Raw genomic sequence first — 18,025 nt, 5'->3', positions numbered from 1 at the left:
TCTTCTTTGGACTTCACAAGCTCGCTCTCCCCTCATTCGATGTCCTGAGGACTACGACAGCAGCTTTGCAAATTTACCCGACTCTAGAGTCGCCTCCGTCTATTACTCACCTCCCTTCAGCTTTGCCACTAAGACCTAAGCACCCAAAACCGTCACAACATGCAATTCAACTACGTTGAAATTCAACTGCTCTACATGCACTGCCACTCTATTCCCTCCCTACTTTCTCTAACCTGGATCCTATCCCCATAGTTAGCATCTACGTCAAACCCTGATGCATCAGTTTGTGGAGGGTACAGAGGAGTAACGGAGTAGTGCAATCATCTATACCGGAACTTGCGGCGACCTCGTAGGACGTTCCACCGCTTTGAGCACGCGTTGCATTTTACCCCGTATCTACACCAAGGGGCCTGTTTTTTTGGGTCAGGCTAGTAGCCCCAATCCCTACTGTGCGTCTACGGCACCAACTCTACCCGAGTATTTTTTCTTCAATCATCTTCACAGTACTTTCAGGGCTCTACATTGGTGGTAGCAGAACGCAAACTGGGTCTTAAAGATCGACTATCCTGATTCCTGCTGCTTGGTGATAAATCTCTAGCGAACGAAAGAGATGCATGTACGGCAGGTGGGAGAATCGGTGACGAACTCTAACAAAAGAGCTGAAAATATCGTCTACCTTCAGCAACTACCACATTCCGGTTGTCTGCAGAAAAACTGTTAACAGCTGAGGCGACACCAGGCGTGAACCGTCTGGAAAATATTCGTTACAGAGTCGCCTACCATACCTGTATGGAGATATCACTAAAGCGAACATGGGACACCTCCTCCACTTCTCTAGTAGTTAAATAGAACCCCGATAGATACGTGGCTGGGTAGCTCTGCGACGAGAATAACGCGGCAAGGAGGAATAGACGCAAGATCTTATCCCCAAGGAACTATGCTAAACTCCGACCTTTGTTATGGCTCTGCTTTTGGGTCACGCGTGGTAGCCAGCACAATCCCCGACCACCATGCAAATCAAGCAGAATTGCCTAGAAGGATAAGAGGTGTTGCAGTCAACAACTCCTCATTTGCACAGAAGTTTGATGACTGGAGCGGTTGGTTCGTATAATGTTTAACCTACAACACCGATTACGTTGTGATGGCTGACCAAGGGGAGCGCCAGTGGCACCTCTCAAGGGAGGAGAGAAGCTAATGCAGTACGTTAGTTTTTTACTTAGCTCTCAGTTTTAGTAAAGGGGTCACTTTGGGTCTCCGTTATTGTACCTCCGCTGGATGGTCTGGCCTCCGGGTCATGCCAGTGGCCCCAAGCCACACTGTGTGCCCTCCTCCACCCTCAAGGAGTTCTCGGGGCGCGGCAGACCTCATTCATTACTTTTTTTGATCGCAACCCCTATATCTCAGGCGACAGCTACACCCCACACTTCTTCCTACAAATTCTTTATTCAAATAACCAGATGCTGCATTGTGTTAACAGTAAATTGAAGAACCATACGTAAAGATGGATAATAGATGAGGAGGTAGGGAATTTGAGTGTTACTTGTAGAGCAAAAAATCAGCCTTGATATGCGACGGTGGGTTCTGGTGTTTGAACAAACTGGCACGGAGGAAAACACAGCCTCTGATTAGCTGGAATGTATCAACATGCATCTCCGTAGAAAGAACGAAAGTTGGCGTAGGAGGGGTGGTGGGGGAAGCAGGAAGTGGATGATTACTTATTCTATCTTTGCTTATATTCCATCTAATCGAAGCAGATCACGAGATTGTCTTTGAAAGTTGGACTCGTTATGCCTCTTTTCATCTTTAAAATGGCATCTAAAAAACAATAAAATAGAGGGTTGGGGGCATACTATCAATGCATGACAGCTCTCCTACTGATGATTTAATGGGCCACCAACCGCAACAGACGTTCCGTTTTGATTGTGTTCCTCCTTCAGTCCTGAAGGTGTTGTCAGTCCACTGAGCATTCCAGGCAAGAGCCCAGCCGGTAATCCAACAGACGCCGCGGCAGCTGCCAAGGCTGCTTGTTGTCTTTGCTGTTGTTGCTGCTGTTGAACTGACGAATTTGCTGCCAGGAACTGTTAGCAAATGAAAAAAATCCTGACTCAAATACACGACTTAAAATGTGCAAACATAAGCTCTGTCGATGTTCACCCTCATTTATGTTGATGAGATCCCCAGGGTTAGATAAAGTCATTTCCCATTTGAATGAACCATGATGTACCATCACAGCCATGGTGTTACTGCCTGTTTTCTAACTTGTTAACAGTCACAATTGCTGAATACTTTTTGTAGTGATAGCTGCTTATAATCCTACGTATTTCCACCTTAATGAAGTAGTCTTTCCCATAGTACCTGTTGCTGCTGCTGCTGCTGCTGCTGGTGATTTTGCAACGCGGAATAGGCGGTTTGCGAGTGAGTGCCCGATGAAATCACCGACCCAGTCGGTGAGGAGCCTTGGGGAGTCGCTCCAGAGGCTTGCTGTTGGAGATTTCCAGTGGCACCGCCACCATTACTGCCGCCTGTGGCCATGAGACCCAAAGCCGCGGCTGCATTGGTTGCTTGAAGAGCAGCTTGTACTAGCTGAAGATGATTGGCTACTGGAGTCGCTCCTGATTGGCTCACTGGTGTCGTTCCGCCTGCATTCATTGGTAGAATCGGCTGATAGAAATAAGAAAAGGAAAATTAAATATTTTTATTTACTTTTATATTCAAAATATACTCATCCGTTCAAGCCCTTTTTTGTGAATGGTGCTAATCGCTCAATTTAGCAAAATAAAACTGTCTCAATATGGGTGTAAAGTACTCAATAAACTACATAGATGAACGAGTAGTCTTTTAAAAAACATTTTTAAAACTCTGAATGCTAGGGAAGATCAAAATGGTGATTCCACAGTGCTAACTATAGATAAGGCGGTAAGAATCACGCAGTACTTGTCCATAAGATAGCATGGATTTTACTTTAACGTAACGCTGCAGGAGTTATTTGGCCATTTGGGCAAACAAAGTCGGTTTTTCAAAGTACCGGTTTGAACTGATCCCACAGTTCCAAATTCAATTAAGCGACCCAGAGCTTGGCATCTTTTTGTGGATTAAGACTTTAACGCTGCGACACTTGTTTAAGCCCCTGCATAACAATACAGGCTCTTCTGTCCCCACGGTTTCAGCCACCATCTCGACGATATGAAGATTTACCAGCTTTTACAGCCACCTAGTCCATTCGTCCGTCAGCGACAAATATTTAATGTTGGTATGCCAAATCCGATCCTCAGGGATAACTGGAGCACTACATCACTGTTACCAACACAACCCCCAATGATGAGGAGGAAAACTCGGTTGACATGGGAACAGCGAACTTACGCGAAAATTTGAGGCCTGAAGGAAGGCGGCAGGAGCAGCACCTATGGAAGTGAAGAGTCCTGTGCTATCATATCCAAAATGAGGATTGGCCGTCCATTGTGTTGGGTCCTGTGCGGCGATTAAAGCCATTGTTGTAGGGTCGACTGTACAAGAAACAATTGTTTTTCTTTTAAGCATTCCACGTACAAACTGCCCATTTTACTAGCAAATGATGAAATCGTTGAAATTTCGCTGTATGCTGGGCTAGTGAGAATTTCACGCGGAGACCGAATTACCAGATTTAAACCGTAGCCGTAGCAATTTCTTTTAATTGCTGATTCAAAATAATCAATAACTGCGAAACACGAACGTGTTTTTATTCACTGCAGAGGTAAAATTTCACCAAAAAATTAACTCATTTTTATTTTTTCCTAGCAAAAAGCCTCTGAAATTTTTCCTAATGGAGAAGAGATCCAGACATCCATTAAACTGCCTAATATGTGGTATGGTGCATAAAGGCCTATCATTAGAGTGAATTTTAGAAGAAATGGACAACTAAAAAACAAGTGGTACTCTTTTGTTTACTCTTTATTTTATAACTTTCTATTAGAAACACCCATGTAATCAGATTAAACCTACAAAATACACCACTTTGTGTTATCATTGAGAGGAAAGCAAGAATAAACTTGAAGGACTTACGCCCGATTTCCCCTTTTTCAAGTTCAAAGCTGCTTATTCAATAGTGTTTTAGGCAACTTTTCAGAATAAGTGGCATAGAGAACATCAGTTTTGATTATTTTTTGGGATCTACAGTATCCACTTATTCTGTGTCAAGTTCATAAGCACTCTGGCCTTATGTTGAAAAATTTATTTAAAACACTACTTACACAACGACACGAAAACCTTAACTTTTAGTTTCATAATCCAAATGTTGTCTGGCGTAGTGGCACTTTCATACAAAATGGGTGGGGCTGATAGGGATGACTTACAACCGGCTAAATGCGGGAGAAAGTTAGTTGGCAAGACGCCAGGGAATCCCGTCTGCTGACCAAGGGGTGATAGGCTGGCAGGGTTGCCTGTCGCGGGGATGAAAGGGAACCCAGTGGGTGCTCCAGGAGGTAATGGGAAACCTGGGGGCCACTTGGGTTTGGTGACCTTCGTATTACTTCGCGCGAACTCTAATCGCATGTGCTGGTTCCCCTCAGGATCGAATTTGATGCCCTTTAAGTGGAGACCAGAGCCGCATTGATAAATACACCCTACCTGCAAGTCACCAGTAGATGTGTGTGTGTGTGTGTACGTGTTTATGTGAGTGACTTCACAACGGCCACGTGAGTGCGATCGTGTGTGTAATAATGATGGAATTTAGCGCACTGTAAACAACGTGCATTGTTAATTGTCACGTTTATTTTGAAGAGTTGTAAATGCTTTTCTAGTTTAGTTGAGACATTGTTAGTAAATGTGCTCCCACAAAACCCGCCATTAAGATGAATTCTCACACCGCCCTGTAGTGCATCGGCAGTGACGCTCAAATTTGCCCCTCCAATGATCGCAGTGCAAAATAGGGGAAAGATGAAGAGAGTGGTTAAAACTGGCAACGAAGTCCTACTGTTAAACGGATTTGAGTAACTACGTATTTCTGTTCGTGCTTGTAATAGGTGCAAGTGGTAATTTGGAATCACCAATTTTAATTTCAACATGCCAAAGAGTATACCTAACCAATAGACAGTGTCTTTAATTAGTGTTTGTTCGTGCATCGTGACACGCGTATAGGAGTGTAGGGTGATTGCTTGTGACGGTGATTGCGGAGGTGGTGTGGGTCTGGGTAGAGTGATGGATTAAGTCAGTGTCTACAAATGGGACGCGTCAAACAGGCCACGCACATTACTGGTTGTCCAATCAAATTTGCCTCGCGCTGCTACAACAAATAATCGATATATCGACCTGAGCAGTGCTGGCAACTGCCTAATGGGTGTCACCCTGTTATCGCGCATCTCACCTGTAACTCGTTGAGAGCATTTTCGGCCTGTTCTCGCGTTTCAAAAGTCACGAATCCCACTGGCTAGAAGGAAGGAAAGTTTGCTTTAATTAATCACCAAATCTGCAAAGTGCCGATTCCTTTGGTTGCATCTTTAAATATACCAATCCCCCGGTTTCTACGTTGGTGGCATGCCTCCTAGCTATGCCACCTAAGCTACTAGTGTCAGGGCCCCTTCGTACGTCGGTGATGGGCCTACTGTCAGAATGTCGTGGTTTGCGCCATCAATGACAGTCAAAAAAATGTCTTACCGCAGTGAGTTTGCCATTCTTGCCGGCGGGTTTAAGAGTGGACGATAGGTAGCCCTATTTTTGTTACCGATGATAAGCATTGGCGTTGTTGGCAAGAGACGTCGCAACAGTGGGGCAAAATGGGATTGGTTGAGGGCAGTTGTCAAAGGTCAGGCATCGCCGTGTTTGGGGAGAAGGCATGTGGAATAATACATCAAAAGTGAATTTTAAAAAAAAAGTACGCGATCTTGATTATTAAAATACATATATACAATCGTTAAACTGCTCAATCGGTTTCACTTCCCCCTTTTTTTTGGGGGGAGGGGAATTTCATTAAATGGGAGGTCATGTGGGAGCATGAATTTAGACAACGAGTTTCACCAGAAGTGGCTCCAAAAATCAGAAAGAAATAAATAAATAAAAGGCGGCAAATTTCTGGTTAAAATATTTGACATGACCGATCAAACACATTATCCCTGAAGAAAAGACACTACTCGCTTAGTCAAGACAGCTTCAGCTCTATCACTCAATCACCTACGGTCGTCATGGCAACGCGGGCAAAAAACGCGTTATAAACACTTAATCTTTTTTCTTTTTCTGAATTCCCCATTCTAAACATTTGGTATCGACACCCCTTTCGGTTCTTTACAGGGCTCTAGTCTAGTAAACGACAAAAAGGAGGAAAAGTAACCGCCAACCAAGCGGTACCTTGAATCCTCGGAATAGAAGGTACAGTTCCCGCGACTTCGTGTCCAGGGGCAGACCACTGACGAAAAGCGTTCGAACTTGATGCTGAAAAATGAAACATTCAAATAAGATCTTCGAAATGGCAATGGGCAACGTGGGATCACACGTGTTTCCACCTCTCATCATGCCCTCTCTCTACCGACAGTGGAGGAGTGAAAAAGGAGGAGAGAAAAAAGTACACACGCACAACCGATAGGGTGTAGATCGTGAGAATGGATGCGAAATTCACATGGCTTTGCAGTTTCTTCTACTTCTCCTCACTCACCCTCCTAATCAATGGAACGAAAGAGGCGGCATCTACTACTCCTCCAAATTTGTTGCAATCAAACAAGTTGACCGGAGTCACAGTTATTTATTTATTCATTAACTAATAACTGATAGCGGAAGTGGACCTCTTTTACCGGCCGTTTGGAATCGCGGTTATGTGATCGGAATTCCCTGTTTTCCCCACCTTTTGTCCGCATCGCTTTTACCATAATGAATTTCCTGCCGGCTTGAAGAGGTGTGATGCAAAAGCTGGGACCAGGAGCCCAGGCTAAAAGTACACCGGTAGTGCTTCTGCCAGCTAGCTCCTGCACGCATAAGTCACGGAAGGGCGTCATAGCTGCGGGTAGGTAGAGTTGAAGGCGACTTACATCTGAATGGCTAGCCGAAGTGTTCTGAAGGCTCGGCAACCACTTTCGATAAAGGACAATCCTGGAGCAAAGGCATGCTTAAATTTTACGGTAAGGTGGTAGTTGAGGGCAAGTATGTCTTTGACGTGATGGTGCTACGACTAGCAACTGACATGGAAACTACTTAGACTTGAACAATCACTCGATGGTTTGGAAATCGACCTCCACATCATTGCGTGTACGAGACCGTCTCCAGAGGCGACTCAACCCCTGTAACGACAATCGGTAGAGTACCAAGAGTAGTCAAAGGAGCTTAATTAAGCAACTTTTTGTTTTATTTACACCCAACCTTGGAGAGGACGAGTGCACATCTTGAGTTGATTTGCAATTCCAGGTTTCTACGCACTTACCAAGTAACGGCCGTGTTACATGTTTGTAGAGGCATGTTTGTGTGTGTGTGTGTGTGTGTGTTTACGAGGTAGTCCCTATAGCAACGTCACGCACACACACGAATACACATGTTGCCAGGGTTGAGAATGGCTTGAGAACAGTCTCTTTCTTTCATGGAGAATGTACTGACCTCCACCAGTCGCCGCTCAGCCACTTAGCGACCAACTCAAAATTTCCATTTTTTTCAATACTCTGCAATTATCAATTCTTTTCAGCACCGCAAAATACCAGTGTGAGATTCAACAGATATTGTGAGCTGTGTGCCCTGAAATTAGTCATTTACTCGTTTGACCTACTTACAAAGCCCGCCGTAAAAGGTGCTTCTCAACTTTCCTTCACATGATCAAACAAAACAAACAAACAATTTACAGCAGAAGAAAGTGGTCTTGTGCCACTACCCACCTGCCCACCTTTCAGATTGAAGGTTGGTAGTGTTGGATATGGGCCGGATACCAGCACAATACCGGTGACTCATGCCTTGTAAATTCGCAAATTTACGTTGGCCTTATTTAACAAATTATACTAATCTATACATGCATTAGGAGGGACACTCTTTTTGTCACAGAAAACAGTAAGGAGACAAATAAATCCCATCAAAATGTCCAATTTCCGAGAATATTGATTTCCCGCCCTCTGTGAACCCGTCTCAAGTCCTGATTGGTGGGGAAGGTGACCAATCAGCATCATTGCGCAATTGACAAAATTTTACAACTACCGTCAAATCGCTTTTCACATGCAGCCAAACACAAGATGCTGCATCAATTTTTTTGCGATCGTGAGAACAAAGATTTTGTATTCCATACAAACAAACACACATACCCTTGCAAGGCCAGAGATGAATTCTGAAAAAAGCGGCAATAATAAAAGGCGCAGTAAAAACAGCCCACCTAGAAGGATGTCCGCCTTACAATACCAATTGGAGGGGCGACTCACCAAGCGCCTGTTTAATGCAATCTTGGGCGCAGTCTCCGGAGGGATAAAGGCCCTATCTGGCAATAACAAATAATAACATGTATTTGTCACGCTATGAATAACTAAGTCTGAGAACAGACATGAAGTGGAGGGGAAAACTCCTTACTAATCTACTTACGCGATATTCGTTGGAAGCATCGGAACAGCTTGCACTATTGTTCATTTGATGGACAAATTAGTTATTAGTTGCATAAGGTACCCACCCACCCAGAAAAGTCATGTAGTTTAAGGTCAAGTATTGATCCCATTGTGGCCGTTCATTAAAAATACGCGTTTTGCAGAGGAAAGGGGAGGGGGGTCTAAAAGGGCGTCCACTTCAAAAATAAAACAATTGATTTTAATGAGACACTACGGGAAAAGATGCCCTAATAAAGTGGGAATTAGTTACGGAGCAAAGTGCCATGAACCTCGTCTTGGTGATATATGCATATAAGCATATCGTTACTTTCCTTCTTTATTAATAAAACAGCCAATAGTTAAATTGGACTTATTCAAAACGGCAATCATTGAGTTGACCCTGCGGCAAAAACAGGCACGAGAGCGAACCCCATGAGGGAGCTTCAATTTATAAATGTCCAGTGGTTCAACAACAGTTGCGATAGTGGGTAAGAATTATGGTGCGGTAATAGTCAATAAAATCTGCTGTTCAACCGACCCAAAACTGCAAATCTTTCGGCGGCAAGAAGGGGAAAGCACAAGACAATACTCGCTCCCGTGAGAAAAAGAGAATGAAGTTTTGAAATCTCTTGTGACCTCCCTGTTAACCTCGACTTGCAATGCTTTTACATTAAATTAAAAAAACTAGCGTCGTCATCCCAATTTATTGTTCCAAAACAGAAAAATCGATAAAATATCTGTTGAATAACCACCGCTTAAAACCGATCGATTGATTAATTGTTTAAAGGAGGGGAAAAGAGCAGACCCCCAATGCCTCCAGATTAAAAAATCGATGAACCCAACTCACACATATTACAATTTAAAATAAATTTAAATTATCAGACGCTAAATCGCAAACAGGTAATTTAATAGCATTTGACAAGAAAAGTGTCAATCCATCCGAATCGCTTTCCCATTGGTCGATTTATAATCTGGGATGGTGAAAATCGTTTTCTTCATTCACTCCCTTCACTACTGTTCGATGACCGAGATGGTGGGGATTAAATTAATGCTGCTTATTTGACTGTAATCTAAGGCTGGGCACGAAACTGCTGCAGTGAATAAATGGTGGTAGGCAAAAAATTGGGGAATAGACTTGTTTTGTCGCACAAAAGAAATAAGTGACTGTTTATTCTGGAGATGTGAAGGTAATTAGGTATTTCAAAATAACCATCTTAGAAACACTGGAGCCTGTGATGAAAGACGGAAAAAATTTACAATTCCCAATCAGTGACACTAAAGACTGCCGCTTGCATGACTGGATGAATAAGAACAATAACTGTTTTGATTTGTAAGGTTTTTCTTCTGTTTTCATGCGAAACAGCACACCAAGGTGTGCACAAAGAGCACTTTGCCCTTCCTCTTGAAGTGGCCAAGTGACATTTGACTTAAATGTCGGAGGTATAAAGACGCTAGGAGGGTGCAGTTGATGCATGTGGAGCGATTGCATTATTCTTGTTTCTTCAAGGGCGATAAATGCCTCTTTGGCTTAGTGGAATGTTAATTTTTGCCACAAATACGTAAAAAAGAGGGGATTTCATGAAAGACGGCGATGGCATCCAGTGACATTATTCATGAAGAATTTAAAAGAAGCCAGTACCCCTGTTTACCCCATTAAAATATCAGCTGTTGGTAAAAACGTAGCCTCGTGAGCAATTAAAAGACAATTTGCCTTCTTTTTATACAAAAGCTGAACTCACATCAAGAGCGTCGCTTCCAGCAGCTGTTCCAACCGTATGGATGGAATCTACGGACTGGGAGAGCACCATCATCGACTCATCGTTGAGGTTGACCCCATCATTAGCTTCCTCAACAACTTGATGCTGCTGATGTTGCTGTTGTTGTTGTGACTGGGGGTCCGCTTTGATTCGGCACGTGGAGCCGTTGCTGAGTTGTTGTGGAGGTGCTGGTGGTAGCATTAAATTTGTGGACATCTCTTCTGCCTCCTCTGTCTCTGGCTCTCTGCTTTCAGTGGTGATGTGCTGTCGCTTCAAACAACTTCGCGCGTAGAGAAGCAGGCCACTAGTGGGCACTGCTTTGAGGGGATTCCTTAATCCCAAGGCCACTGCGTTCGGGTACCGACTTTCGCGTCTACTGTAGATCTCGCCTCGCACCAGCTTGTCTCTTGAAGGATCAATAATGCCGATAGAGGATCGTGGACATGCAAGGAGGAGGAGTCTACCTCTGCTTATCTATCTACCTATCTCTGCCTACCTGTCTATGTGCCTGCACAGCGCTGCGCTGAATGCTACTCATGCACATACACCTGCGCACACACACCCATACTGGCTTTTAATTGGCCAAAAGTTTCGGGCCGGGATTGGCTAGAGTACTCGGTGTGCCATTGGCTTAACGCCGTAGAATTCTATTGGCTGCTGTCATTGGAATATTTTTACAAAAGCCCTCAGATAACAGGATTTTGAATTAAAGATTTTTACAAATAAAACTAAGTGGGTCTATTTAAATGCGAGCGAAAAAGAAGGCTAATTGTTTTCTGAAGGTTGTTCTAGTTTCCGTCAGAGAATTTTTAATCCGGCCTCCTTTTCGACGCAAAACGGCCGCTACTAGATTTGAAATAATTTTCTAACTGCAAATCCAGTAAACCTTTCGCTTGACTCATAAATGAGTAAAAGAGAAAACGATTAATCAAACATTAAGCATAAGCCAACTAGATAAAGGATGTCTTCTATTAAAAGCCCCTTAGCAGAAGGGGGATCTTTTGGTATCTCTCATCACCACCACTCTCGCTTCCACTTAGTTGGCGATGTTAAACGTGGAACTCATCTTTCAGCCACCTTTTGGAAACATTTGAGACGTTGCAATCAAACACTGAAATCAGGCAACTGGGCAGGCGTTAAAAATATCAGATTGTTGTCAATTTATTCACTCTAATCTCCACCTTAGAGTAAACCAGAGAATGAAAAGCAAGTTTATTTATTTACTAACTTTATTTAGCCTCTTTTAAAAGCCACGTTTAACCCACTGCAAATTCCAATGGGTAATTCAGTTAAAATTGACACAATCACCTCTTGGCTTTTGTTTGACGGTTAGCAGGAAATGAAGGAAGCAAAGTTGACATTGCCCTTTAATGCCTAGTTTCTGCCATAGTTACGAAAGTTTTGTCCACTTTGTATTCATAACTTTTCTCACCTTCATCCTCCCCCCCCCCCCAAAAAGAAGATGCTCTAAAAGTTTAAAAGAGCCCAAAGTGGTAGTGGTGTCAGTGACGCTGGTGAGAGTAGCCGTATTCCACCCACAGAGGAGGTAGGTGGGTAACAAAGGGGAAAGGAGGGGAAAGATCAATAAGTCCCCGTGGTTACCTCTTCTGCGGGTGTTACGTACGCACTCATGGACATGCGCTAGCGCAATTCCAATCTTCCAACGTTTGTCCGGTTGACGCCCATTGCTACGAGTATTCAAGGTATGTAGGTGGGTACGTAAGTAGGCAAAGGCCGGGTGGTGGTGGTGGTGGTGGAGGGGGGGATGAAGAGAAAGCAGGGGAAGACAAACTTTTAATCCCTTCCCTGTTTTTAAATTGACCAAAATTCATTCAAGTTCATCCTTTTACGTATGACATTGATTTTATTTGCGTATTCAAGTAATACTGAGACCTTTACGTGCATACGGGTTAAAGACGGCGTTGCCATTACAAGCTTGTCAAGTATTACTTGTAATGGGACATTATTCAAGATGACAGGCAAGAGCACTAGTTTGTACCAACGTGAGTTAATGTCCTTAAAACGGCTATCACTGTCGCTCGGGGCCGTGGGGATTCTGTTACCAGCCCACGGGAGTCATTCCATCCTGTGAACACTCCCCTAGAGTGTGAAGCGCCCGATTTTGGACCTCTGATAGCCGCATGGCCCAATTGCTAAATCTTTCTGTGGGAAGGATGAAAACAATCTAACACAAATATCGGATTTTAAGACACCATTCAGCTTTTGATTAGCGCTAGGGTATTGAATTGAATGATGCATTGTGTGGAGGTATCGTTTTGAGAGGGAGACCAAAAATTCCCCACATCACAGCATTATTCGTGTCGAAAGGAAATATGTACTTCAGCACCGTAATCAAAACAGACAACAAAGCAGTGGAAACATGCAGATACGCCACCACGGCTGATGGCATTGTCCTCTTCCAAAACTGATTTCCATAGTTCAAATGAGATAAATAATACATGTACAAATGAAACTGGGATTGTTTTAAAATGTGCGCCACTCCTTTTGAAGCCAAAAACTCCCAATTTGACTTGAATATACCATGTAGATGCTTTATATTAAACTTTGCTACACCTTTCCACCTTTTAATAAGAGTTGCGGGCAGTATACATCAAAAACGCCTTATTCTACTAGCTAAAGGCCGTGAATGGAGTGTCAAAGCAGCTTCAAACTTCTGGAAATCAGGTTGATCACGTGATCTGGTCTATACCCTGTCACAAATCGTGACTAAATCTGATGGAATAGTAAACGGACTTGAAAAGCTCTGCATAGACTATGTGCGGCACCTTGTGATGATGAGACACTTTTCAATGCTGTATTAACATGAGATTAGCACAGGCAGCAAGGGAACAGCACCAAGACCTCGAGGTGAAATACAGGTAGAGCATAGATTTATTAAGTCGTCTGACATTTCTCTCTTTTCAAAAGCATTTTGACTTGATGCTCAATCGCCTAGCCATAAAAACTAGCTACACGAGCACTTTCAGTCGTTGCGGCATCGAAGGACACGCTGGTGGCATGGTAACGAACAGTCTGACGGTGGTTGGAAGAGACTGTTAGCGGCACTTAGGCCCTTTATGATAGCTAATGCACTGAGGTACCAATTCTGGAGAGAAATCTTCTTAGCTGATGCTGGTTCCTCTAAATATCTGACTGTCATCTTCCTGGAACAGTAAGATACGGCTATTCTTGTTGGAGCATTTACAATGGCACACAGGGCTGGACTAAAAGATGGATGGAAGGTAGAGTTGGCATCAGACGAATACATTGTCAGCATGGCACGCCAAAGTAGGCAGTTGATAGGCAATGTCGTGAGGGTAGAGAAGGTGCGTTCAAGACCAGTGAAAGACTTCATTTATCACAGTGCCAAGCTGAAGACGGAAAAACTACAGGCTCTGAGAGAGGTGGGACTATATACATTGGAGGGGGAATGTCGATGTCCTGCCTTCGACTAATCCACTTAATCTTCTACCTCGTGTCTATTCGTCTATTCTGCAGCCATCTATCCATACCTCCCGAATCTCCCTACCAATCCCTTTGTGGCTGTGGTATCTACGAGCACACTGGCCACGCCACCGCATCACATGAGTTCCTAAAGCCACATGCACAACCTAGGGGGATGTCACTTTGTTGCAAATTGATTTTTTGCGTCTTGGAAAAATTTGCTGGAAAACCTACTTTCATGGCAAGTCAATTGTTTTGTGTTGGGGAAGACAGCTGTCAAGTGTAAACAGCTGCACACGGCCCGTCAAATCGGAGATGGGGGGAGGGCTGGACTGGTCAAAGCCCGAAAGAACAGATGCATTGGTGGCCTGGTAGAGGTAGTCAAATTCTAAATCAGGTATTTCAACACTCCACTGCTCCTTCTCGTCGCTTGACGTTATGTTTAGCCTGCGTTTTAAGGCAGTTTCGGGTGGGGGGGGGGGGAAAGGGAGAAACTCAGTTAAAGTCAAAGCTACTACTTCTGAAGGACTTCGTTTAGCTTTTGGAGCCATGCCCAGCACCTCCAGGAAATCGGATTCTCGACGGAATTTGTCCCTTTCTTTTAATCTCACTGCCCATCACCTTTTCTGTGGAAGGTGCCAACCCTTAGCAAACTGAATGTGGAAGTCAGTCCCTTCCGCCTCTTGAGATGGGATTGTTGCAATTTGGAGCTATGCACGAACACCGGTTGACCGCCCGACTGCACAAATACACGACTGACTGACTGACTGAATGTCAGTCATTTGCCTCGCCATGCATTGCATCAATCTTCGCGCCACTTTTTGCCACACAAGTGATATCAACTTCGGCCACTTTACCCCAGCACACACCGAATCCACGAGGAAATAAAACATGTAAAGTGAATGCATCCACATTGAAGGAAGAAAAAATAAGGGGTTGGTAGAAGTCAACAAACGGCTCCGAATGCCCTCTCCTCACTTGCCACCTGATAGTACACTTTTTGGAGGGCTCAGCATGTGCTTTGGTGGAGAAAATTAGTCACATGTTTTCCTTTTCTCTTTGCCAAGGCAAATTTTTCAGTGCATTCATTTAAAACCAAGAGAAGATTTTGCTTCACCTCTAAGTTCCAGTTGGCTCGGTGCAATCAACAAAAACCCGGTTGATCCAATTCCACCACGGCTTTTTACAAGGAGCACACTTTTTTAGACTGAGATCACACACTCCTTTGCCATTGTGCGATTTAGCCAATGGCGTGAAAGTGAACACCCTGGCACATGTAAATAAAGTTCAAGGTCGGCCTTACGATGTTTCGATGCCTTACATGTGGAGTAGTAGCAGATGAAGTGTTGAGTGCATGAATGAAATTCAAATGCTAAATTTAATGCCTTCTAAGAGGTTTCAGGAGTCCTATTTTTCCCCCACTTTTATTGACCTGACACTGGATGAGAGGTTGGATTAAGGGAGCGAGGGATGGATGCATGGATTGGGATCAGGGTGCATGAATAGGTGGGAAAAGGATGGATAGATGTCCAGACGAAGGTGGGAGTGCTCAGAAGAATGAACTGATGAACTCAAATTGAATAAACAAGTGAGAACTTAGAGAAGTAAGTGGACCATTGAATGGGTTAGCGGATGAAGTGAAATCGTTTTTGTCTCACTCCTGGCAGGTAGCTTTAACTATGACGTTCAACTGATCATATGACGGACCTGAAAGGGAGCTTCAAACAGCAAGTAAAGGTGAGGAGTGAAATCTCCATGAATACGGGTATTTTTTACTGGTTTACCAGACGTGCGGCCCTTTCAAAGGCGACAACACTTGCCAGACGCGTTGACCTCTGCACCTACCTGTGTTTGCAGCTCAACTACCGCGAGAAGTTTTGCGCTTGCTGACTCACTATGACGGTACCCGTAAGCCCTCTGGCAGCATATGACCAGAAGTCAATAAGAAGATTAGTTCAAGAGTGCTGCCTTGTGCCATTTAGTTGGAGTTAGGAGTGAGTCATGCCAACCGACAGTAAACACGGCTCTGTCAACTGACTTATGGGTAGTAAATAGAAGGTGTCAAAGCGATCTACACGTCTTAGGCGTGAGATTATTGGCAGCGGACAGTCTGTTGGCGTTGTCAAGAGGGATCAGTTGTCACAGAATCTAAGGCAAAGCCCAATCCATGATTCTCCTTCCATTGCCCAATCAGTATTCAATATTTCGATGGAACTGAAGAAGAACAAAGAGAGCACCATTCCAGGGCCTCGATGATTGGGTGATCCTGCCAGATGTCAATCCCTGAGCAGAAGTCCACCAGTCTACGATGAAAAAGTACAGAGGCAAAAAAGGTCACAGGAGGCGATTCTTTTTAGCACCAGCTTCTGTGTGGGTTAGTGTCAGCGTTGGCAGCATAATCGATGGCGGCGACAGCTGCAACCCTTTGGGAGCGTGCGCATGCCCATAGGTACGCACCCACGCACGCACACACGTACGCACGGATGCGTGCAAAGATGTCAAGGTTGGTAAATAAGTGAAACATTAGTGTGATAGCCACAAAAAAAGTGCATTTGCAGAGAGTCAGCAGACAAAATCACTTGACATTTGTCAAGTTCCAAAAGAACCCACGTGTCTCCTTTCGTTGTCAAGCTGTTTTTCCATTCACTCATTCAAATGGAAATAAGACTGTATGTGGATTTCAGATTAACCTCTAATTTATAAACACTAAATCATTTAGGCTGTGCCCTCCTTTCTCTGCATTTGTCAAAGATTAATGCCACTGTGAAAGCCTTCCAGGTGTGAATCTACGCTCATCCATCCGTCTATCTCGCGACAATTAATCCTTTCGTCCGTCTACCCACCCTACGCTTCAGTGAACACGCCTTCCTACTACCAAGCCCTATCCATTTTATCCAATCAACAAAGTCATTTGGCATTGTGGTGCCTTGCCTTTGGCACCGATTCGCCAACGCCGTCACCACACCAACACTCCACTCCACTTCACGCCACCTCTGCACTTCACACCGTGTATGGGATGCGATTCGGCATGCCTGTCTGACAGCACCCTCATCATAAACCGTCCCGGCTCATGTGAGGGGAAGGAATTCAGCATCATTAACGTTGGTGGCGTGAACTACCTGCATGTGGACGGTGTGCAAGGCAAGTTGTGGGGCAGTAGGAAAGGCCACACCGTACCCTGTGCCACTTGGATAGAGGTGGGGAATTCGCAGGCGCGTGCACACCAGCAGTGTGCACTACCAACGATTGACCTTTGCCCCACTCAGGTGGGTTCACACCTGAGCAGTGCCTCCCCATGCTCCACCGAACTTTGAGCTTCCGTTCTGTGGGTGCAGGTGGTAGCAGTCACGGTGACGGTGGTAGAAGTGGTGGTGGTTAGTGTTGGTGTTGGTGGTTGAGGACACTGCTTGCCTTGAGTGTGCCTGCTCACCACTACACACACGCACTCCCACGTCCTCCACAGTCTGGTGCAATAAAACACCAAAAAACACACATAAAACTTCTCCAATTTCTTTCAGTCCAATCAGTCAGAGTAGGCACGCATTCATCGCAACGTCCTCGTGCACAAGTATCAGGGTACAACCACTCATCCTTTAGAGATCCATCCGTCCATCCATTCTCTATCCATCCGGTATCCATCCATCCATCCATCCATCCATCCATCCACCCATCCATCCATCCACCTACCCAACAAGCAGCAATCCATCAAGGTGAGACCAATGCAATGAATAGGGTGGTGAACCATCCATCTTGCAGCTCGGTCCATTTCACACCTCTAGGGATTGACTGACGTGATTGGATTCACACCACTGGTGTAGTCGCCAAACTGTGAAGGCACTCCAGAGCGTGCTTCCACATTCCATCTCCTTGCCCCCTTCTCCTTCATCCACTCCCTCCCCCCACCCACCCTCATTTCCTCCCTGTCACCCACCACACCAACACTTGGGGCAATTGAACTCGTCGGTGGGATGGAAGCAGAAGTCACACTGTGGTGACATTCCATCACAGCGAAAAGACCTTCGAATCCAACGTCTGCATTGCAAACCTTCCACTCTCAAACACCATTACTTCACAGCGGACACCAACAGCTTTCTTGTAGATCACACGTCACCAGTACTGCTGTCAAATACTTACTTGTTGGCTTCCAGGCTTGGGAGGCACATGCTCAATCAGCCCATAATATTGGAGTGCTGACCACGAGGACGCGATCCATTGTTGGCTAGTTGCGACGTTTACAATAGAAGGCGTCACAATGTTGTGGTGATTCCAGAACCGAGGTAGTTTCACATTGGGGGCTCACAAATGAGGGCCAAAATA

General features: G+C 44.6%; 2 protein-coding genes across 2 annotated transcripts; both read right to left on the bottom strand. All coding sequences in view use genetic code 11, as the record gives it.

Moving 5' to 3' along the window:
- Nucleotides 1-1,741: 1,741 nt before the first annotated feature.
- EGR_09661 (Protein couch potato) lies at nt 1,742-10,808 on the bottom strand (the record flags this gene model as incomplete). Its single annotated transcript, XM_024498910.1, has 10 exons — nt 1,742-1,815; nt 1,895-2,078; nt 2,356-2,661; nt 3,361-3,503; nt 4,329-4,560; nt 5,339-5,401; nt 5,629-5,682; nt 6,316-6,399; nt 10,247-10,670; nt 10,747-10,808. The coding sequence occupies 10 exons, from the start codon at nt 10,806-10,808 to the stop codon at nt 1,742-1,744; spliced, it is 1,626 nt and encodes a 541-aa protein (XP_024346683.1).
- A 5,398-nt stretch (nt 10,809-16,206) lies between these two features.
- On the bottom strand, nt 16,207-17,371 carry EGR_09660 (hypothetical protein; the record flags this gene model as incomplete). Its single annotated transcript, XM_024498909.1, has 2 exons — nt 16,207-16,354; nt 17,202-17,371. The coding sequence occupies 2 exons, from the start codon at nt 17,369-17,371 to the stop codon at nt 16,207-16,209; spliced, it is 318 nt and encodes a 105-aa protein (XP_024346682.1).
- Between the last annotated feature and the right edge of the window lie 654 nt (nt 17,372-18,025).

The sequence above is a fragment of the Echinococcus granulosus genome, assembly GCF_000524195.1.
Source record: "Echinococcus granulosus chromosome Unknown EG_S00159, whole genome shotgun sequence".
In the NCBI taxonomy this organism is placed as follows: Eukaryota; Metazoa; Platyhelminthes; class Cestoda; order Cyclophyllidea; family Taeniidae; genus Echinococcus; species Echinococcus granulosus.
Note: the sequence above shows the minus strand (reverse complement) of the source record. Positions and strands in the feature narration are given on the sequence as shown.